This window comes from Rhipicephalus sanguineus, chromosome 4 (genome assembly GCF_013339695.2).
Source record: "Rhipicephalus sanguineus isolate Rsan-2018 chromosome 4, BIME_Rsan_1.4, whole genome shotgun sequence".
In the NCBI taxonomy this organism is placed as follows: domain Eukaryota; kingdom Metazoa; phylum Arthropoda; class Arachnida; order Ixodida; family Ixodidae; genus Rhipicephalus; species Rhipicephalus sanguineus.
This window is the reverse complement of record NC_051179.1, coordinates 95,006,663-95,029,841: the sequence shown is the minus strand read 5'-3', so window position 1 is coordinate 95,029,841 and position 23,179 is coordinate 95,006,663. Positions and strand designations below refer to the sequence as shown.

The 23,179-nt window shown below is 45.0% G+C and overlaps 1 protein-coding gene and 1 long non-coding RNA gene across 2 annotated transcripts; both read left to right on the top strand.

Moving 5' to 3' along the window:
• Window positions 1–215: 215 nt before the first annotated feature.
• On the top strand, window positions 216–1,139 carry LOC119388880 (uncharacterized). The gene is made up of 2 exons (XM_037656254.2): window positions 216–726; window positions 818–1,139. The coding sequence occupies exons 1-2, from the start codon at window positions 449–451 to the stop codon at window positions 1,089–1,091; spliced, it is 552 nt and encodes a 183-aa protein (XP_037512182.1). The 5' UTR covers window positions 216–448; the 3' UTR covers window positions 1,092–1,139.
• Window positions 1,140–3,236: 2,097 nt separating this feature from the next.
• On the top strand, window positions 3,237–5,317 carry LOC125758080 (uncharacterized). The gene is made up of 2 exons (XR_007415819.1): window positions 3,237–4,057; window positions 4,824–5,317. It is a non-coding gene; the product is annotated as an uncharacterized LOC125758080 (long non-coding RNA).
• The last annotated feature ends 17,862 nt before the right edge of the window (window positions 5,318–23,179 follow it).

Genomic DNA, 23,179 nt, shown 5'->3' with positions numbered 1-23,179 from the left:
CGCCACGCAGACGTCGGGATCGGGTGGCGTCTCTGGTCTGCGGTCACTGGACGGCAGCGGCGAAGCGCCGTGCGCGCCCTTCAGTGGTATGGCAAGGGTACAGCAGAGTGCCTTTTGTTGACTTCATTCGTAGAACTCCGCTGTCGCACCTGTGCTAGGCCCGGCTAACCATCCCATCAGCAGTGCCACTGCCTCCGCAGATCTTGATAGGCTTATTAGAGGTTTTTAGTTTGACGTTTTTACGCTCCGCTTAGCAGCTAAGCGGAGCGGGAACTCGAGTGCGCATGCGCCCTCCGCCAAGGCCATAAGCGGGTTACCGGGGCAGGGAATACGGTCCGCTTACGAGCAGCCTAAGCGGAGCACAGTGCGTCGCTGCCGTTTTCGCAAGCGAAAGGGGGACAACGCGCGCGCCCTCACTCGTGCGTGCAGCGACTTCGCTCTATTCAAGATGGCTGCCTCCGGGGACTGCACGCTTTCCGCGAGCGCTGGGGCTTCGCCATCACCTGCCCAGCGCAAGGCGCGAAAACGATTTAGAATCGACGAAGATTTATGCCTGTTGAAAGAAGTGGCGTGTGCGGACCCCTTCAGCAATCCCACCGCGTGGGAGGACGTGCTGCGAAATGTCATGCTAGCAGTAAATCGCGAGCTCACAATTCGCAGCATTAAAGAACGAGTGGACCTCCTCATCGGCTATTTCAGACAGCAGAATACAGCGAACCTGAGAAAGTGAGTGCTTGCCTACTCTACTACTAAACGCTGTTCAAGTGCTGTAGACGAAACAGATAGCCGCAGCGTAACGTGCTTGATTGCTCCGTAGGTCCGGCACCGAAGAACAATACGGAGAGCGGGAGCAGTTGCTCCAAGACATATCGGACCTCATGAGGGAGGCCGATTATGCCCCACGGACCGCGCCGCGGAAGGTAAACGGCATGGGGCCACCGAAAAAAAACGGCATGGGGCCGCGACAGCCCGCTGAATTGTTGACATGGGCCAAGGCGCGCAGAGCCAAGGCTCTGCAAATTAGGGATTCAGCCATGGCATCTGTACCCGCAGTCCAGGCCACAGACGACGGACAGAAAAATGGCAGGTAATCTGGAGTGGACGCTAACAGCAACCAACAACCTCTGCTTGTACTGTGAAATCTGTCAAGTGTTCATAATCGGTATCGACGGCATGCATTTCATTGGCAGTGTTCAGAGAATGAACTGTTGTGACAGAGTAGTCAGACAGGTTACTTAGCTGGGAAAATTTTCACTAAAAATGTTACATTATTCAGTAATGAGCTGGCCACTGTGCCTGTTCATTATATGGCATTGATCTTCAGGCGACCAATATCCCAGAGAGTCCCACGTTCTGAGAGAGATAAGATTCTTTAATGAAATGCCTGGAGTGGTTAGCCTGGTTTGTCGCTAAGCATCAAGAATGATGTTCCAGCGCAACGAAAAGCTTGAACAGCTCTGCTGTTAAGAAACATGATAATGCCACGTCGCACAGAAGAGGCACCTCGGTAGAGTTTTTAAAGTCGCAATTTATTTTTCATGTGCAGGGACCACCGCAGCGTCAAACGCCGGTGAGAGGGTAACAGACCCAGCGCCACAAGTGAAAAGAGGTGAGCTTCTACCAGCTGCAGTGCCCGACTTATGTTACATTTTGAGTAAAGTATAGCCTTATTTCTATCTTGAGCTCCCGAGTGTACACCGGGAGAAACTAAACTGCTGTTAGATTATTATTACAAGTACTTTCCTCAGGTTGGTCCTTTCAAGAAGTTTAAGAACAAGAAAATGCTTCTTGAACGGGTTTCGCAGAATGTGGCTGATGTGCTTCGATGCAACAAAATGCCACAGCAATGTGAAAATCGCATAAAAACGGTAAGGAGGCAGAAAAAAAAAAAGCGTGTCATAATTACAACAAACACGGTGCTCCAACTTGTCCTGTCCCATTTGACGATGAAATGAGAAAATTGAAAGCACTGATGACAGCCTGGAGCTCGAAGCCCAAAGGGACTCTTTTGGAGTGACTTCCAAGGCAACTTCATCAAGCTCTGACAGCCCAGCTGATGCGCCCTCAACTTCACCTGAAAGCTCCAGTACTCTGGCGAGCGGTTAAGACAGCGAGAAAATCACGAAAGGGCCAGCAGAGGTCAAGAAAAGGGAAGCGTGCTAGTACTAGTACGCAGCAGATGCAATATTTCTTTTTACCGAATGCGGGCTATTAGTGCAGAGCGAGCGGCTCGCAGGGCAGAGCTGGAAAAAGAAAAAGAGAAGAGGCATGCCAAACGGCGAGTTGAGCGCACTCAAGAACCCCAGGAGCGACGCAAGATGCACGAAGACAAACTTCAGCCTATCCATGAGATCCTGAGGTTCAAGCAATAATGTGCCCTTATGATGAGCACGTTTTTTAGGACTTTATTTCATACACAACAAAAATGTTCCTGTACAAGGCCAAAAACAGATTCTGCTCGATCGTTGGCTCAAGCCTACATTTCTTGTTTGATCACTGTGCTTCCATTATGACAAATTTTGTGGCTCCCTCCTTTTTAGCCCCATCTTGGACTTTCTCAGTTAACTTCTACAAGTACCCGTAAGAGGCTGTCTTCTCTAGATGTTCAAGTGCGGACTGCGGCTGCAGTAGGGTTCTGGTCATTATTAGCCTCAGGTCTCAGACGTATGTCCTGAACTAGAGTATCAGGTGAGTCACCGTTTTCAATGCAGATGAAGCAAAGTGCTCCTCCTCGACCAATGAATGACGACACCCCCCCTCCTGCCGGACCACTAGAGGGCGCTGGAACTCGCGAGAGCATTTTGAGCGCAGTTAGAAGTGTTCCTGTTTGTCCAATGGAAAGCGCTATTAGAAGGAATTTTTGACATCACTCATCTGTTATGTCTACATCAAGTCTCGTAAGCCATATTCTGATGACCTTCGAGATTCGAGAACCTGCTGGGCGTCAACAACCACAAAGGGATGTCGTCTGCTTCGCGTCAGGAAATTCGCCGGCTTAAGGTATGTCACCACCTTTGAAAACGCTTTTTTTTTTCAAAAAAAACGCATTTTTTTTTAATTTTTAGATTCCAAGAATCCCCAAACATTCACAAATATTTTGCCGAAAGAATTATGCTTCTATCTTATTTAGTTCCGAAGTTATAGCCAATTTTCAGACGTGGTGAACGGTAGCGAAACCGAAAGTAGTGTTGTGTGCTAACAGAAACTGATATGTCAGCGAACATCAGCGGCAAATGTTGTAATTTTTCTGTTTTGTTTTGGTTTGATAAGTATAAAGTTGTTTGAAGACAATTCTTAAGTCTTTCTTTTTTCAAACGTTGCTTTAAATATCCGTAAGGGGGACGCGTGAAGCTACGAACGTCTCTGTTGTTTACTTTGCGCGCGCTTCATGCTACTGCTGTTAATGCTGCGTAGTTTGTCATTTTTATACGTAATATCTTTAGTAGCAGTAGTACAAATATAGGCTGAACGTTTTTATAAACAGGTATGGCGAAGGTCAGGGTAAAAAGACGGCTGAAACGAAAGTTCGTTGGCAATCGACACACTGGGAATGCTCCGACCGTCGGCCATTTGGACGGGGATGTATCGGCGAGTGCTGCAAAGCTTGCGAACTTGGACGACAACTGTGAAGTGCCAATGCCAGACCCTTTACTGCAGGGTAATAGGATTATTGACATCGAGATCCTTTCATCTGTTTTTGCAATGCTCGCCTGCCCGGAATGCAAGAACACCTCGCTCAGCCTGGAGGAGTGCTCCCAGCATGGAATATCCTTCTCATATGCTGTTGTGTGTGGTGCATGCGCATATGCACACTCATTTAAGTCATCAAAGAAGGCAGGAAGCTCTATCGAGAATAACCTGCGTCTGGTATACGCAATGCGTCAGCTAGGCAAGGGGTATTCTGGAGCTGTGACACTGGCGAAAGTCATGAACATGCCGCCGCCGCCTTGGCATTCTGCCTACCAAAAGATATCTGCAAAGCTCTCTAAAGCTGCAGAGAGTGTTGCATCTAAATCGATGATGAATGCCGCTACTGAAGTGCGTTGTGTTGTGCGAGGTACTGAATGTGGTGTGTCAGGTGATGGTACGTGGCAAAGGCGAGGACATTCCTCATTGAATGGTTGCGTGTCCTTGATATCGATTGATACTGGGAAAATTATTGATGTAGAAGGCATGTCAATCAAATGCAGGGCATGCCAATCGAAAAGCAAGTTGAGCCCCACAAGTGCTGAATTTCTGGAGAGGAAGGCAAACCATACTCAGTGCCAAGCCGACTATACCGGTAGTGCTGGTGGTATGGAGGCAGTAGGGCTCTACCGTATGTTCGAGCGTGCCGAAAGAAGTTGTTTGAAATATGTAGACTTCTATGGAGATGGCGACTCCAAGAGCCATGCGGCCATAAAGGACATATATGGCCCAAATAGCGTGCGCAAGCTTGAGTGTATCGGGCACGTGCAGAAGCGTGTAGGATGCCGCTTACGAAAGCTGAAAAAGACTGTTCGCGGACTTGGAGGCAAAGGAAAGTTAACAGATGTTCTAATCGACAGGCTGCAGAACTACTATGGTATTGCCATCAGAGCAAATGTGGGAGACTTGCAGGCAATGAAGCAAGCCACATTAACAACCTGTTCCATTGCAGTTCCACAGATGAAACTCCAAGGCAAGGTCTGTGTCCTCTTGGCTCTGAGAGTTGGTGTGGTTTTAACCGACGGAACGCACTGGGAAGTGGATGCTACAAGCACAAGGGAGGACTTTCCAACGAGGTACTTAACAAAGTAAAGCTTGTGTACGCTGACCTTTGTACGGATGAGCTCTTGAAGAAGTGCCTGCACGGGAAAACCCAAAACGCCAACGAGAGCTTCAACGGCATGATTTGGCAACGGGTTCCCAAAGACGTCCACGTGAGCCTGCCCATCCTACTTTTTGGTTTATACGATGCTGTACCACTTCAATGATGGTAACAGAACTGTAGCGGCTATTTTGAGAGAAGCAGGCATCGAACCTGGCCACCACACTATCGTAGCATGCTACACTAGGGACCAACACCGTTTAAGGAAGGCCCAGCGTCAGTCGACTGGCGAAGCAAAACAAGACCGGAAGAAAAGACGGGCAGCAACAAAAGCCAAAAAACAGCTCATGGCATCTAAGGAGGGCCCTACCTATGTGCCTGGTGGATTTTAACTGTCTAGGGCGTCATCATCCTGTTGTACAAGCATTGTAAAACTTTAAACTCGTTTTTCTCAAAACTTGATTTTTTGCACTTTTTTGTTACGCCAACAGTTGTAACTTCATGACGAATAAATATTTTTCAATGAAACTTTGTGTGCTCGTTCCTTTATTACTAAGCTGTGCAATGAACTAGGATCAATAAAAACGATTGGTAAGTTTTTATGTAAAAATGGTTTATTTGAAGCTTTGCAGAAAAAAATCAATAATTTCTTTTGTTTACGTTGGTATTTTTACTGTAACTTGATTCCCAATCATCAAATAGCAAAGATCCTAGTTCATTGCACAGTATGATAAGTTGGGTACCTTTGTGCCAAAAAGTTCATAATTCCGGCGCTCCATTGTCAAGTTATGAATGTTCGCGTAAAGGCTAAGTTTGGGCATTGTTTTGTCAATAACAAATCCCATTATGATTTTTTTTCGCTTTTTTCTGCATATGAACATCATTTAAAACGATCCTCTATAAGCCCATTTTAAAATAAAGTTGCAAAGGTCAAAATTTTAAAAAATTTACAAAAAGGTGGTGACATACCTTAAAGGAGTACTGACGCGAATTAAAAAAATTTTCGGATTGTTGCTCTAAATAAAAATACTGGTGTCAAGAAAGCTAAAACGAGTATTGTGGTGCCTGGGAATGTATCGTATATATTTTAATTACCGCTACCTTAAAAAGACACTTTCGGTTTCGATATCGAGGGGGCGGCTTCTCAGTGACGTTTCATAGCAGTGTGACGTCACGGGGGTACAGAAACTCGCGACGTACTAGCGGCAAATCCGTCATGTGCTCGTGGTGCACATAAATAACGATGAGTGAAGTGTCGTCCAGTGACCTTGACAGTGATTTCTGCGATTTAGGCTGCATGCAGGACGCAGAACTCGCAAACTCGGGGGAACTGTCTTGACTCGTCGCGATAATGTCCATTGCAGTGGGGCTGGCTTGCAGATGCTCAGCGACGAAAACTTCAAAGTCAAATTAAAATATTTTATACGTGTTCTCCGACACCGGTGTGCGGACAGCGTTGACACTGCATACCAAGGAAACGGAAAATATCCCTTTTGCGATGTCTGAAAATCGTGTCAGTACTCCATTAAGTCACCATTAACATACAAACCATCTGATTCACTGTTGATGTGTTTAGGACTGCCACTATTTTTTTTTTTCTTCCGAAGGGAGGCGTTACATGACGCTGTGTTCTTTGGGGAGGGGGGAAGAGTTACACTGGTGTTGCTCAACCTCTCCGCTGTTAAGCAGGTAAGGGAAGGATAACTGAAAATTCTGAGGGAGCCATGTTCTCCCCCTTCAACCATTCAACGCGACCCCAACTCTTGAACGTCAAATGATATGTTGATTTCAAGAGACTAATTCCAATTGTTTTTGCTCTACCTGACGTTCTAGTTCTAGTGCAGGGGCTACAATGTCATTACACGATAAAAAGCATTGGGCAATACTATTTGAGGTGCACTTCGATGTAACACATTTACTGTAATAGAGATTCCCATCTTTTATCACCTTAGTCTGACACAGAACAGCATACACAGCTAATTTGTGCTGTGTTGTCGGCACCGTGGTATTTTATGTACCTCTTTCCCCCACACATACTGCTTTGCATGACATGGAAGACTTCATCTCAAAACATTAGCCAGTGCTGCTTTCAAGTGCACACAGATCACCATTTAATAACACATTTAATGTAGTGGTATTTACGAGACAAAAGATTTGAGCATACATGCCCTGCCAAACGTTGCTGCAGCCTAACAAAATATCCGAAGGATTTCAGCTGGTTGTTTTCGTTTGCGGTGCATGAGAGCAGGACAGGTTTTCGGAGGGGGGGGGGGGATGTGCTAAATTTATGACTTCTTATGACCTGTTGTCGCCATTTCGCATCCCACCGGCTGTAAGCCGCGGCACCAGTAGAAAACATCTGTAGCCGCTACTGCTGTGCTCAGAGGGAATCCACAGATGCCTGGGAACATGTGGAAAAGGCAGTGCCATCTACCCTCCATTCAGTAAACAGCTGACTGCTGCCATTTCTCCAGCTGATGCCGACGAAGCGCATTGATCTGTATCCATCGATTGACACCCGTCTCCAATCAAGGTATGTAAGTATTTTGAATATAAAGAAAATGTTGCATAACTTGTACTTGGTTGAATAACGCACGGAGATAGCGAAAATAATTTGTTTTTGAATATTAGTTGTTTTTTCAATCAAGCGTCGCTTTGTCGCGGTTTCGCATCATCAGGCTGTATGCGTCCCCATTTGTGCACAACTTCATCGTCTTGGGTTGTGGTCAAATACCTAGTAATTGTTGTGTGTTCTGCCGTTATATTGCTTTTCGCCCGTGATTTGTTTCTGACGATTAGTTGTTCTTCGAACGCGTGTCGCTTTGTCGCGTTTTCACATCATCAAGATGTAGCGTCCTTGTTTGTGCACAACTTCATCTCCCTTGGGTTGTGGTGAAATACTTAGTAAATGTCATTTTTTGCAGGTATTCAATGCTTTTAGTCTGTGATGGACTCCAGAAGGTTCTACGGGATCAGGGTTCCACCAATTGAGGACAGTGAAGATAGTTGCCTCAGCGACAGCGATTAGGAATACAGCCCTAATAGAGAGCACGCTGCCCCAGCAGATCAATCCGGACAGTCTGGGAGTGACACAGGTGTGCAGTTTTGACTTTTCTTTTTGTCAGGCACATTTACACGCTCCTTTGGAATGTGCGCCGACTGGTGCGCTTTCTTTTTTCTTTGATGAACTGCATGCCGTGCAATGTGAAACGCCGTCAGCGTTCCTCTGTGTTGTATTGCAGCAGCGCGCCTTTTCTTTTTCTCTATGAAGCGAAGCATGTATGGCTTCTGAAATGTGGTATGTCGCACTCGCAATAGTTTCTTTTTCTTTTTGTAGATGACGACGATGAAATAGAGGAGCCGTCAACGTCAAGTGCAAGAGGTTTCCTCTTGAAGCAAGTGAACCATCCGCGGGCATGCCACCCTCAATGGGAAGACTGTCTTCCAGACCCCCCAGATGAGCCGAAAGCTCCCATTGAGTATTTCCGGGATTTTTTTGACGACAAGCTTCGTGCTGAGATTACAGAGCAGTCCAACCTCTACGCAATACAGAAGAATGCCAACAAAGCATTGCACCTAACATGCGGTGAACTGGAGCAGTTTCTTAGCACATAATGTACATGTCTATATACAGTCTTCCGCAATCGCGCATGTATTGGAGCCGCGAGATGCGAGTAGAAAAAGTGGCATCCGTTATGTCACGTGACAGGTGGCAAACGATAAAGAACAGCCTTCATTTCAACAACAACGATCTGCTGGAAGTGAATGCTGGCAAAGACAGGCTGTTCAAAATTCGGCCACTCATTGACAATCTGCTGCCAAAAGTTCAAGTGCTTCCAAAGTCACAGATGCTGGCGGCCGACGAGCAAACTGTGCCGTTCAAAGGCCGCTCATCACTGAAACAATACGTCCCTAGCAAGCCTCACAGGTGGGGCTACAAGATTCTTGTACTCTGCGACGTCCATGGACTCGTCTATGACTTTTCTATTTACACGGGGGACATCCGCCCTGTTCCTGGATGACCTGACCTTTGAGCAACCTCTAATGTTGTGCTCGAGTTTTCGTGCTCTATCCCAGAGAACAAGAGCTACTTATTCTTTTTTGACAACTGGTTCACTTCCATCAAACTGCTCGTGAACTTACATCAGCGCGGTATTCCAGCCATGGGAACTGCGCGCGCAAACAGGATTTCTGGCTGCCGACTGCCCAGCGATGCTGAAATGAAGAATGGAAGAGGAAGCCATGTGGAGAGGCAGGCTGCAATTGAAGGGGTCGAAGTTCGAGTAGTGAAGTGGTACGACAGCCGGGGAGTAAATATAGCCAGCACATTTGGGAGTGCCGAGCCCCTAGGAAGCTGCCTGCGGTACGACCGCAAGAAGAAAGATACGAAGTTGAGCAACCTGCCATTGTAAGAACATACAACACTTTTATGGGTGGAGTCGACCTACTAGATGGGCTCATGGCATACTACAGAATTTTTCTGAAGTCGAAGAAATTCTACTTGAGTTTTTTTTTTCATTTTGTTGATACTGTCACGTGGTCGTGACGTCGACGAACACCGCAGGCGACGTGTCCAAAGAAAACTCTTTATTTGGCCGAACTTGTGGCTGAGAAACGGAAAGTTAATTTACAGCAATAAACACGGTATGCACTGACAGCGGCGAACAGAGCATTAGCCGTCGATCACTGACAAGTGGTGAAGTGCGTCGGCATTTATACATGCGACGTTGAATATTCCAGTCTTATCACTGGTGGTCGTGCAAGGTCTGGAATAATCTAGGCTCTTCGCGGCGTGAGCGTAATCTTAACAAAACGATCTACAACAATAGCGAAGCTTCTCGAACAATGAGGTGCGGTTTGCGCTGAGCGTTGCTGACAGTCTTTGTGGGCGAAAACGGAATACAGCAAAAGTGATATTAAGAAACGCACGTGGCAATATGGCTGTTGTGAGCAGCTGGCTGCTCTACCGCAGGGACTGCGATGCTCTAGCGATCCCGAAGAACAACTGGATCTTTTAGCGTTCAAGGCTTTTCTAGCCAGCTGCCTCTGTGCGCAGAACAAGGACATGATGAAGACGGGCTGGCCGCCTCTTTCTGTGGAAGCAGAGCTTGAGAAGAAGAAAAGAAGAGGACCCACAGCTCCAACTCCTAATGATCAAGTCCGTCAAGACAGTGTTGGCCACTGGCCTGAAGTGTCGCAACAACGACAGCGGTGCAAAATGCCTGGCTGCAAAGGCCAACCTGTTTCATTTTGCACAATGTGCAAATTCATCTGTGTTAAAACAAAAGTTCAAATTGTTTCATTTCTTTTCACAAGAACTGAGATACAAGTGTGCTGAGCTCAAAGAAATGGGTTCTGAAGTGTGTTTGAAAATAAACATTTTCTGATCAATTACGACCTGTTGTCGCGTTTTCGCGACACAGCCGTAATTTTGTTCCTAAAACCCCAACATGCATAAATATTGCTGCGTAACTTTCTCATAAGCAGACTATAAAAAGTCACAGCAAAAATATTTTTTTATGCCGTACGCTAAATTCAGGCTAGAAGAGGTTAAAGACAAGAGTGCTCCCCTGCCAAATTGCTGGGCCTTCATTGACGGGACTGCCTGTGCAATTTGCCAGCTAAAAAGAAATCAAACCCTTTACTTTTCGAGGCACAAGAGGATGGATATGGCGAAGTACCAGTCCCTAATGTGCTTCAATGACACTCTGTGCCAGTTTGATGGCTTCATGCTCTCCAATTAAGAGTAAAAGAACTCAACTTTTTACAGCCACCCTCTTCATTCAACCGCAAGCTGTTCATTTCCTTAGACTACTGTCACATCCTCACAAACATCCAGAATCGGTTCTTAGATATGAAGAGAATTTTCAGAAACAGTGGCACTCTCATCCCCTCCATACTACTTGAGGTAAGGAAAACATTTTCTTAGGTGTATTCCTAGTTTCTTTCATTTGACTAATATGGTGTTCTTTGACAGGAATCTGTATGACCTGCAAGAAAAGCAAGGTGCCTTGAAGCTTGTGAGCTGCCTGACAAAGAGGCACCTCTGGTCAAGCAATCGTGAAAAAAAATTAGTGTTGGAGAGTAGTCGCGATCTTGTCACTGCCGGAAAATTATGTATTCCGAATGACCCATCCTATGAACAAGCAATTTTCAGTGCAGTTTACTTGCAATGAATAGTGTATTTGTGACTATGCAGAATTGTACCTGAATTGCTATTGCTGTCAAACTAATGCAGGGATGCAACAGCCAAAATAGGATTTGGAGCAATTTTTGGAGCAGCAAAATGTTGCTTTTGGAGCACTAAAATTCAATTTTGGAGCAGGTTACAAAAAAAAACTGAATTTTTTAGCTCGAAATCCCAAATTTGGAGCAGTATAACAAAGAAGGCTTATTTTTAGAAAAGAAAACAAAAATATGTAACAACCATTCAACATCAGCTAATTTGAGCACAGTGCACGTGAACACTGCTATTTCAATATAAGCAGTGTGTTGAGCCACCCCACAGTGCAGACAATGACTAAGTCCACATTAGCATTTGCAGGACCTGTCGAATAATTCGACATGCACTGGAAATGCTAATGTGGACCTGCGAACCTGGCAACATGGAAATTTGTGAGATTCGTAAAACAGGAGCAAGTGGGGGTAGCGAAAAAAGAAATCTGGCATACGCTTTTGTCTACTGTTTCTCAAGGCCGCATAAACGCCATACACAGCAGCTCCAAATCATTGCCAATAATTTTGTAAACGTGAGCGATCATACTAGTATTCGTAATTACACGGCGCGTGCACGAATGAGTAATTAAGGAACAAAATGTGCTGCGTCCCTGACAGCTGGTACTAATAGCCCCTTCTATATCTCAGTATGCGTTTCCGCAGGACACCAGTGTACTGCGGCAAAAGTGGCTTAAAAAGCGTTCTGCACGCAATAAAACAAGCATCAGGAAATTTGAGAACTACTGTCCTTTTCTATTGCGATAACTATATGGACACTCTCGACGAGTTTTTCCCGTCATCTCCCGTATAAAGTCCAAACTGATAATATATCCCTGTGCATAGTATGTTCTACCGCGGGTAAAAGCGCGCGAATCTGGGCGACGAACGCGGCTGAAGCAGATATTAAACGAGCCAGCCCATCTCCGTCGCTCGGAGGGCGTATGCGATAACACCACTCCGCTCCGGAAGCCTGCCATCAAAGCATAGAGGAAACGCCCCGCCCGTCTTGAACGAGCATGAAAAGACGCGAGAGGGGGGCGGGGGGCTGTCGCTTGAGTAGCAACTTTGAACTTTGATTCTAAGGCCACGGTCGCGATCGCTGGCGCGCGCGCTATCTCGGCAGCCATCAGCGGGCGGCTCGTATATCCTGCTACGTGCTGCGCTCTCAATGCGAAGACACTGTGCAGAAACAGCATCTTTCCTTGGAGCGGCCGTATTCTCTTACACCAACGTTTTGTAGAGTTACGCGAGATCGGATACAAAAGAGTTTGCTGCCAGCCTCACTTCGTATAACATTACAATTTGTTGCTATCGCATTCATTGCTTCGTGCTTGCGGTGAAACTGAGTTTTTTTTTTCTTTCGCGAGGGGTTAGCGTCTGCGCGTCTGTATTGGATGACGATGCCCACACTGCAGATGACCAACGCGGTCTCCATTTCTTGCTCAAATTTGCGCAACTGAGAGAATTTTAAGCTGGTCAGGCATTTTAGTGCAGCGTGGCGCAATTTTAACCAATTTCATGGTTTTGGCTCAGCTTGGCGCAAAAATCCCTGATTGTGGTGTCGGCCTCACTGCGAGTTGGGGGGACCTTGACGAACTCGTTCGGCTAAGGCGGTCAATGTTTTCGTGTGTAGCACTTTTCTAAACAACACTTTACTAGCCAGTACAATAAAAACAACACTTTACTCGTCAGTACATTTAAAAAGACTGCTGCATATACAACCCGCGCATTCGTGCACGTGAGCACTGCTAGTTGAACAAAGGCAGCCTTGAACCAGACTCCACCTAACAATAACGACATCCCCACTAAGATTTGCAGCACGTGTCAAACGGCCCGCTTGCCAGTTAACCTTACGCGGTGCTTCCACGTTAAATGGCCGCTGACCTTTGCTGATGTTGAATGACCTTGTAGAGCAGCGTTTGAACCAGGAGTAAAAACTACATTTAAGCCCATCGGCCCACCAGCAAACCCGTCAGAACAGATAAACGTCATGTTTGAGTCAAGCGCCACTGGATCGGATTGGATAGGTGCCTCTTCCAACATTAGGTCGCCAATGCGGGCTTCGTTCCGCGCTAAAACCAGGCTAAAACTAGCGCAACCGAAAAAAAATTTGCGGCTACCTGGGGCATTTTGGCGCAGCGTGGCGCAATTTCGACAACTATCGCGGTTTTGGCGCAGCTCGGCGCAGAAAAACGAAATTGTATCAAAATGGCGCAATTGGCGCAGCTGTTGCATCCCTGCTAATGTAGCCCATTGAGCTGATGAGTGCCACTGTGTTCATAAATAGAACTGCACTGTTATATTTCGGTGTCCATGAGCCATTTTAGAGAATTAATTGTTACAAATTATTTGCACCCTTTTTTGCTGCAACGTTCCCCCCATAGATGGCATCAGTGCTGAGATGTCTTCAGCAGCACGGAGATCCTCTTGGCACTCGTGGCTCTCAGGACTGCCTGCCAACTGTTCAATTCATGGAAATGGTGTATAAATGGTTTGTATTGAACAACATCAAACGCGCGACATTGTACTGGGCCAGCAGAGATGTTACGAGGATGGTTTGAGAAGTTACTCTGCCAAAAACATAGGATTATTATTTGAACAAGCCATAAGAGAATGTACTTATCTGTGGCAAGGCCAAGCATTTCATTAGCCTTTCAAACGGACAGTCTTTCTTTTTTTTTGCCTTGTAAATTTTATCTCGTTTTTCAGAATTGTTTGGCTTGTGAAAGGGTGCCCGGGGTACTCAGACTCATGGCAGAAAAGCTCAAGCTATAAAGTGAAATTTTCCCAATGAGACACACGAAGCGTTGCGAGTGACACCACTATCGACCATCCTCTGCACCTTGTTGGTACCTCGTAAGCACGGGCTTCAAATTCGTGCTTACTGCAAGATTTTCAAGCGATGACACTGAATCGCTATTCTCTATATAAGGCAGCTCAATAGTTCGAATGGCTAAACAGATGCCTATACAGCTCTCTCAGGACTGCAAAAAGAGTCGGGGACTGGAATCATTCACTCTTCCTAATCCAGCAACGTCCGGAGTGTCGTGAGGCCATCGGGTGCGGCTTCAGTGCTTCCTCTTGTTCTCACAAAGACTACTTCTGGGACTGACATTGAAAAGCTCTTGCTTCCGCACCTGACCATGCTGGAAAGCTACCCAAGTATGCTGCTTATATACTGGTACCTATTCGTGCAGATTAAGTGTTCACTGAAATATAGGCATTGAATAAATAAAATGAAGGACAGAGACTTTTTTTTTCAAGCTTAACGTACAAACATCGACATCCCCACAGTCACATCAAAAAATCTTCGTGGGCGCTGTGTCAAAGCTCACTTTTTAATGGCCTTGCTAGTGAGGCCACCGCACGACAGCACTACAATTTAGTTTCCAGCACACACCTGTTATGAAAAATTGTGTAAGGACGTGTGCAATAAAACATTGCATAATCTGTTGCAAGTTAAATCTACTCTTGTGAACAAGCTGTTATTTAATGGCTACATATCAGTTTTTTTTTTTTCAGATCCTCCACAATAAAGCCTGTGGTCCAGCACACTAGAGGCTCATTCACAACGGCGACTAGCACTGGTCGCATGACCATTTCCAACTGGGGACGAAGAAGCGAATCAAGGGGACTGATGTTCACAAAATCGCGCCGCAGAAGAAGTTGTTTGCGAGCGAAGAGTCACGCCCGGGTCTAGTTATCAGCGAGAACTCTGGAGACCGGCGGCGACCATTTGACAAGCTGAGCCAGCAGCCGGGTACGTTCGATACTCTGCTCGAGCTGCTGCGCCCCGTCATCGCAAAGCAGGACACGAACTACAGGCCTGCAATTTCGGCGCATGATCGCCTGGCCATGACCATCAGGTAAAAATTCATGGTCTGAAGAATAATAAGCTGTGACCTAGGATCGCGGTTACAAGGACCGGGATATGCTGCAGGGAGGTTCAGACTTCAAGGTTCGCACCAAGGGGCAAAATGTGCATTGTCAAGTGGAAGGACAATAAATCTGTCCTAGTTTTGTTCACAGCATTCGGCATTGAGCCAGATGGAAGTTGCCCGGGATGGTTTCAGGTTGAGAAAAAAAAAAGGTCAGAGTGAAAGAACCAGTTGCAGTGGAGAAATACAATGAGTTCGTGGGTGGAGTGAACTTGATTGACTATTTGCTCTCCCCCTATCGCATCTCTATGCGAATAAAAAAGTCGATGCTCCACGTGTTTGCGCAGTTCCTTGATATGGCCTGCTGCAACGGGTGGATTGAGTACAAAACGTTTTGTGAGCAGTTTGATGCGAAAGCAGAAAAGGCTCGACCTCCTGGAGTACAGGACGGTCACTGCTGTTTCATAATTAAAGCTGAAACGCGGACATCATAAAGCCGAAAGTGATGATGAAGCGGAGGATACCAAGTGCAACAAAGAGGTGCAAAACCACTTCTCTGCCTCCAGATGACGTAAGGTATGACATGATGGACCACTTTCCGGTGCACCAAAAGCTGCGATCACACAACAGATGCCGAAACTCAGGCTGCAATGCTAAATCAGGAGTAAAATGCATGGAGTGCAGAATATTCCTCTGCGTGCAATATCGTAACTGCTTTTTTTTTTAACTTCCATATCCGTTGAGTACAAGAGTCCCCGATCGGGGGCGGCCAAGTTTCACCACTGTTTTTCTTTGTATGAGATTAAATGTTTTTCCTTTGCATATTCCAGTCTAGAATATCAAATAAACAAAGAAGTTTGAAGCAAACTGCACCAAAACTGCATTCTTGGGACTCAAAAGGATATTAAAGCCGCAAAAAAAAAAACATGGCGCACGTAATGTAACGCCTGATCTCGAATAGCAACATTTCTGCAGACAGCAACAACAAATCCGGCGGAAATCGCGTATATTTTACCTCGAGAGATGATGTTACCCTGCTTGTGGAGGTGCGGACGAGCAACACGTTCTGGCTTCCTGAACAACCGGAGGACATCGCCTGGCTCCTCAAAAACGTCCTTAAAAATCCATTCACAGCACTCTGTGTGCACAGGCGCCTCAACCTGCTCCAGTAGCGCTACTCGGTAACCGACCGGAGAAATCAAAAGGTAAGTTTGGTCGGTTCTTTTACGTGCACGGTGCAAAATAAGGCGCATTGGTTTTCATGTAAGCAAAAGGGAAGAGAACCGTAAAGCACGTGCAGAAGATAGAAAAGAAAGGAGATTGCGAGCTGAGAAGAAGAGAGACGAAGGCGTGCTGAAGATCGTTATCTGCTTGCTGCACAACAAGAAGCATTCGGCAGTAATCTTGCGATCCACTGTGCCAAATGCGGATGCGCACCTCTGCTTCAAGACACCAAGGTACTACGCAAGTACAATGACAATCACGCTCGAGAAATTTTCGAGACTTTCACGATGATGCGCAAAGGCTCAGTGTGTGTTAGCGCCCCGTCACTCACCCTGTCTGACAAGGAATACAGTTTCCTACAGCAATCTTAACTATCTACACGCTTGTTTTTAGTACCTCATGCATCAGCAACCATCTCCCTCCCCCTTCCCCTTCCTTTCTTTCATAAGCTATATATTTGTGCACGCACAATAAAAGCTTTGTTGGCAGTCAGCGCCCGTCCTCGTTTGATGTTTCGTCTGTCCATGTCTAAATAAGCGCTTTGTTTTTAAGATGGATTCGTGGGCATTCTTCAGGGCGTATACGCACGCATCCGTGGAATAGAGACATTATGTACTACGCATGCGCACTTCTCTCCCGCAGCTTTGCAGCGAACGCTTAAGTGTTCGGGCTGTTCTGCTTTCACAAGGAAGACTTCGACAGCTTGTGCTGCTCAGTGGATGTGCCACAAGTTGTCAGAAGCGTCGAAGGCGCAAAACTGACTGGGAGCCAAATAATGCGCATGAAACTGCGCACACCCAAACACGTGGTGCGATCTAGAGCCTGTGTTTGGCGTGCACACCTCGGTGATGTCAAGCGTCAGATCGCGAGTCATGACGCACATTGTTAACCGGTTTGGGCATCTGCCAAGAGTCCAAAACAACCACAAGAGCCCGTCAGAAGAAGCTCTGGAGGACTTCTCAGCAGTAATCTACCATAGTTTATTTCCACAATCAAGCTTGCTGTACAGTCGCCATAAATACTCTTTAATGGTCATGCTTGAAAAATGGGTTTGCAGTTGCTTGTCTCAAGGTGCGGAGAAATTTTGATGTTTAGGATGCAGTTCTGTCAATAATACGTAGTATGTAGTATCCAAAGACAGCGTGACAAACTTTTGAAACGTTGACACCTTGCATGATTGTTCACGGTACAAAGTGTCAATTGCTGCTAATGTGCTCCGTGCAAGGGTATTTTAATTCTTTTGTTCCGCATTATTTATTCTGAAACGAAAATAATTAAACGTGAGAGGAGGAGTAAACTGCTCATACAGGCTTGCGTGTATGTCGTGACACAGACACAACACGTATACATGCAAGTGCCTGTCTGTGTACTGCTCTCTTTTCCGTTGGCTTTTATTTTATTTTATTTTTCTTTAACAGGTGCTCACCAGTATGTGCCACCCTGGCAGTGATGCACAGGAGGCTGTGATGAACCATCACGAGAATGAAACAAGGTGCGAACGAAGCAAGAAGCTCTGGTGCTCCAGCCAATGGATTAAAGGTTTCTGCAACGTTTTCAAAAGCTTGATACTTATGATGCTTGAGCAACCTTTCTACGCTACATGCATGTTGTCCTTAAAGGCGTAACAAAACAGTTTTGTGCTACGTGGCTGCAATCCACGGACTCTAAATACTACATTGGCTCAAGAAAAACAATACACTTTTAAATTCAAGACTTTTAGCCACGAAGCCACCGAACTAGTTCACCCCGTTATCCCGAAAATTATCAGATTACACTATATGGAAAGGAGGCGAATGGAAGTGGTTGCTATTGCATTATTCCCTCCCACTGTGTGCGGCATTTTGCCCGTGAGGTATTTCAAACCCCTTAGTCTACTTATGAAAGGTATTTACATTCTTCTAAAATAAGAAATCAGCAACAATGACATGATAACTTCATTCGATGCTCTCTCAGAGTTTGCGGCAGACACACAACTGCTGTATGGAACTTTTGCAATGACGTTCAATGTTCGTGGGCTCCTCCATTTGTCGAAAAATGTTGCTAAACTTGGTCCACTTTGGTCCCATTCCTCATTTTTACTTGAAAATTGGAATGGCACTATCGCCAAGCTTGCTGCCAGGGCCTGCGGATTTTACCTCCAAACATTGGAGCGTTACGTACTGTTAAGAAAACTGAAGACTCTCCCCTGCAGCTTGCACATTTAACCTCAGTCTCAGAGCTACTTCAATTTGCAAAAACCAAGCACTAGTAGTGGAATGATGTTGCTGGGAATCATCAGTACGCTGCACAGATGCCGAGTACCAGAATCTCATGCTAAGACTCGACTAGTCAACCAGAAGTACTTGAACTATTACACAGCACTCATTCCCAGGCAAATGATTCACTCTGGGTTACAAAAGGCCTCAAAGGACTTTTAATGCTGGCTTTGTTAGCAGATCAGGCAAAATTTCTTTCAATCAATTGGATACTTGATACAGCTGGCTCTGATGTTATCCTGGAATGGCAGGAACTAATCCCGTCTCGAAACATTTTTGCCTCGCACATTTTAGTTTGTAAGAAAAGCAAAGACCCACTCGCTCTTGTTCATACAAATGATTTTAACCGTTTGTGTGTCTTTATGGAGGTAGAAGGCGCAATTTCTGTCTTCACAATTCTGAATCTTTATGAAAAATACAGATATCCAATTCAGGCGGAACCTTTGTTCTTAGAGGACACTTGAAGTGAAAAACGATTTTCCGTATCGCATTGTTAAATTACCTTTTTGAAATCTCTTGCTGGGAAAATACCTTTGGTTAATAAGAATATCCATGCAAATATGTCTACAGATAAGTGGAAAATGGAATAGATAGATGTAAAATACATAGAACACATAGAATACCATTATTGATGGTTTTGACTGTCTAACGGAGTTACAAAGGACTTTGCACACCGTGGCATACTTTTTATTATTTTTTCTGTGTCCTGATAAAGTTGCTTTCAAGTATATGTTATTGTCTTTTCGCCTTCCTTCATCATAGAATATGTGACCATTCGATGCTCATTAGATAAGAAGAAACAACAATATCTATGAGCTCTTGATACGTATATGCCTGTTATTTTCAGATTTTCAGCCTGGCTGACGTACACTAACAGGCTGCAGCTCCTTCAGCTTACCAGGGAGAAGGTCCGTAAGAGCTACAGGATCTGTTCCAAGCATTTCTCAAGAGGTTGCTTCACTAGTGGTGCCTGCACAAGGCTGACACGTGAAGCCTTGTGAAAAATATGTGACCATTTGATGCTCATTTTATAAGAAGAAACAATATCTATGTGCTCTTAATATGTATATGCCTGTTATTTCAGATTTTCAGCCTGGCTGACATATGCCAACCGGCCGGAGCTGCTTCAGCTTACGAGGGAAAAAGTACACAACAGCTACAGGCTGTGTTCTAAGCATTTCACAAGGGACAGCTTCACCAACGACACCTGCACAAGGCTGACACGTGAAGCTGTTCCTTCAGTGAAAGTGAAAGAGCCTCACCTGAAGGCTCTGGTGCACCCAGGTTAGAAAAATTCTTTACCCAGTAGGCACTATTTAAGCTTAATCATGCAATAACTCTTCTGGCTTTTTATTTCAGATTTTTACGATGAACAGGCTGGCACAAGGTAAGAATAACTTCAGAAAAATTGAACCAAGCAAATATAGGATAGAATGACACAATTCCATTCACCAGAATGGTCTTGTAGCATAACCTGCAGAACAAAAAACTGGGATACTTTACTGTCAAATGGCCATGGTTTGATTGATATCAGACAGCAGTGAAGTTCAGTTCAATAACCAAAATGTTGGCTTCATTGAAAAAGTAATTTCCTGGGCACCCCATCCCCATGGCATTTTTAAAAATTTGGCAGTTTGCCTTCCTATGCCTATGATTTCGTGTTTCAGTCACTAACACTTGCTCATTATCGAAATAAATGAGGGACAGACTGAAGAGATTCAAAACAGCATTTGCAGTATGTTCATCTGGCAAATGTCTCTTCGTAACAGACTTATTTCTGAAAAACACACAGAAACTCTTTGATACCCAAATTTGGATAGAAAATTTTCAGACAAAATATTTCTGAACTAGCACTTTATATATAGTGTATACAGCTGATGGTGCTGCTACGGAGAGCTTCACCTGTTGTTTCTACTTATTTCACGCAGGCTCTGGTTCCACCACAGCACCACAGCCCACCATGAGCACTGCAACAACGTTGCTTGGGCACGGGCATGGTAAGCGACACTTTGTGCTTACACGGAAAAGTGTTTCTGCTTATTTGCTGCAGCAAGCACTTCACTTTTCTTCAGGATAACTAAGTGGCACTTCTGTTTTACACTACTGCTTCGTGCCACCTCAAAGTGGAGAGCTAGGGAACATTCTTTGTGAAGAACCTGCACTCCGGGATGGAGGTAAGTGCACAAGAATGTGCTTTGCATCACCCTTTTCCCATTCTGTGCTTTTCTACAAAGGGTTTATCTCTGTAATTGTTGATGTAGTGGAGATTAAAAAACAGCACATTTATTATGCTCATGCCATGCCTTTACAAGCTTGCAAATCTATTTACTCTACTAGCTGTTTTTTCACCGTAGGGTGACTACATTCGAGTACTTTAATTGCAGACAACCAGTATGCTGCAAGCGAGTTGCCGTCCCCTGCTGCTGAGACTGCCTCCCCTAGTGTGGAAGGTAGGTGTACCGAACAAGGATCTGTTTCACTTTTCTGCTTGGAATGAAAGGGGAAAGAATATTTTCTTGATGGTACCACTGTAATACTGCAAGAATAGCTTGCAAAAAATAAAAACAAACAGCAATACTAGTTTGTACGCTACACCTGCACACTAGAGCACATTGTTCTCTGAAATTGGAACAGCACGTACAAATGCGACAGGTGGTTTCCAATTACCAGTGCCATGAGAACAATTGCTGTGCGTAAACCTTAAATGCAGGAAATGTACTCTAGGGGAAAAAATTTTGTTACCTTGCGCTCATACAGTAGTATTTTGCATGCTTCCCAGTAAGAATGTCTGAGTGCACTGTTTACATGGTATGCATGAAAGAATCAGGGAGATAGAGCAGCGAAAATGGCTTTTGGCATGTCGCAGTATGAATGTACTCTGTCCTGTTTCCGTCCTTACTCCTCTAGTGTTTGTGCAGCTCGTTATGAGTTCACAACAACCCAACCTCCATGCAAGAAAGCTTTGTTGCGTGGTCTAGATATCTTTTCTTTTTGTACATCAATGCATAGACTCAGTGCTTTCTTTGTTGAGCTCATTCCATAGTGATGAAAACACTGAGTAGTTTTTCTCGGGAACATGTGAAAATTGCTCCACAAGTCTGTTGCTCAGTATTCACACGTGCAATGCAAAGTGAGTTTATTATAATACCTGTTTGCAAGCCTTTTATAGCATACTTATTTATTTTTCAACAGCCGCTTCGCCAAGCACACCCACAAAAAGGCCCACACCACCGTCACAGGTTTCACCAAGTGATGGTAAGTGCAAAAAGTGAGAGAGAGAATTATTGCAAAGTACACATCCCGCATCTGCATAAAGAAGTATGGACCAGTAGCCTTGATGTTTCCCTGATAGATATGGACATCTAAGCCTGTGTAATGTTGTCACAACCTATAATGTTGACAAAACCATGCATAGAGTTCAGGGCCTGCAACCAGCGTTTTAGTTCACACAATTACTTATATACCTGAAATATAAGGCGGGTGCAGTTGGACCTACAAGGTCCGCACTGAAAATTGTGCTGTCCGATTTGTTGTGATGAACGTAGCTCTGCGAGACAGGCCAGCAGAATATGATGCACAAGGTGTGCATTCATGTAAATGTGGCTTGGATAGCTATTTATGAGATGAATCATTCCAAATCCTCCACTTTGTAAATGTCATTGCCTCGGTTCAGCATTTCATGAAATGTTCATTTTTGCAATGCTTTCTGTGATATTTCTTTGGTCATGGATGATTCTTTGAGGTTAAAATGATTCCTGTCTCAGTCGCAGAATACACATCGCTTCCAATGAAAAATGACATGGCAGCACATAGTGGTCCGTCAATTAGTAGCCTTGTGATTGTGCCCTGATAGCTTACTCATGATTTTTTTCTCTCTCTACAAGACTGATGAAAGCCTATACCTTTGCATTCATCCATGTCGTTTTTTTTACAGCTGAGCCTGGTCTGAGCGGCCTCCAATTTTCTAAGGAGGGCAGCAGCGCCCTCCTTAGAAAACACCAAAAAGTGGGAGAAGAAAAGGCAGCTCTGTGCACACCCCTCGCACCAAAAAGAAGCTGCTAAAACTTCACTCATGAAGTGAAAGGTAACGCAAGGCACTCGGTCGGATGAGAAAAAGGAACGAGGTGAGGCGAGTAACGCAGCAGGAGGCTTTAAACAAGCTTGAACCGGATTTGCCAAAGGACCTTTTTGAACTGCTTAAAGCACAAATCAGGCTTGGTACACATCCAAAATAAAAATAAAAAAACATTGGTCCACACGGATCAAACAATTCGCTCTCAATTTGTTCTTTAATTCTCTAAAGGCCTACCGCTTCCTCAAAGAAATGCTTCACTTGCACCATGTGCAGATGCTCAGGCGCTGGCTGGCAGACATCCCAATGACACCTGGTATCATTCCAGGTGCCATGGATGCAATAGAATCAATCATTAAAGATTGGCCTCTGCAAGACAAAGCATGCTGTCTTTTCTTCAATGAAATAGCCTTGAAAAGAAATTGTGAGCAAAATTTCACACAAGCTGTCAGCTGCAACGTAAAGGTATCGCACAATATGTAGCCGAGCTCAGAAAACTCGCTCAAACCTGTGAATTCGGCACATTCCAGGACGAATCACTTTGAAACAGGTTTGTGTCAAATCCACTCTTGAAAAAGACTGGTCCCCGATCGAAACGTTGAGAATAAACGTAACGTCTTGCTTTTGTATGTGCGCCTGCACTTTACCTTACTATTTGCCGGATCCGAAGGAGACGCTTGTGGTAAGTGTGGTTGGTTTATCAGTATTGAATGCTTAGTCAAATCTACTGGAATTTTTCATGTTT

Coding starts and splice junctions, on each gene's coding strand:
- LOC119388880 (XM_037656254.2), top strand. CDS start 449: ATGGCTGCCTCCGGGGACTGCACGCTTTCCGCGAGCGCTGGGGCTTCG. Junction 727..817: donor AATACAGCGAACCTGAGAAA/GTGAGTGCTTGC, acceptor ATTGCTCCGTAG/GTCCGGCACCGAAGAACAAT.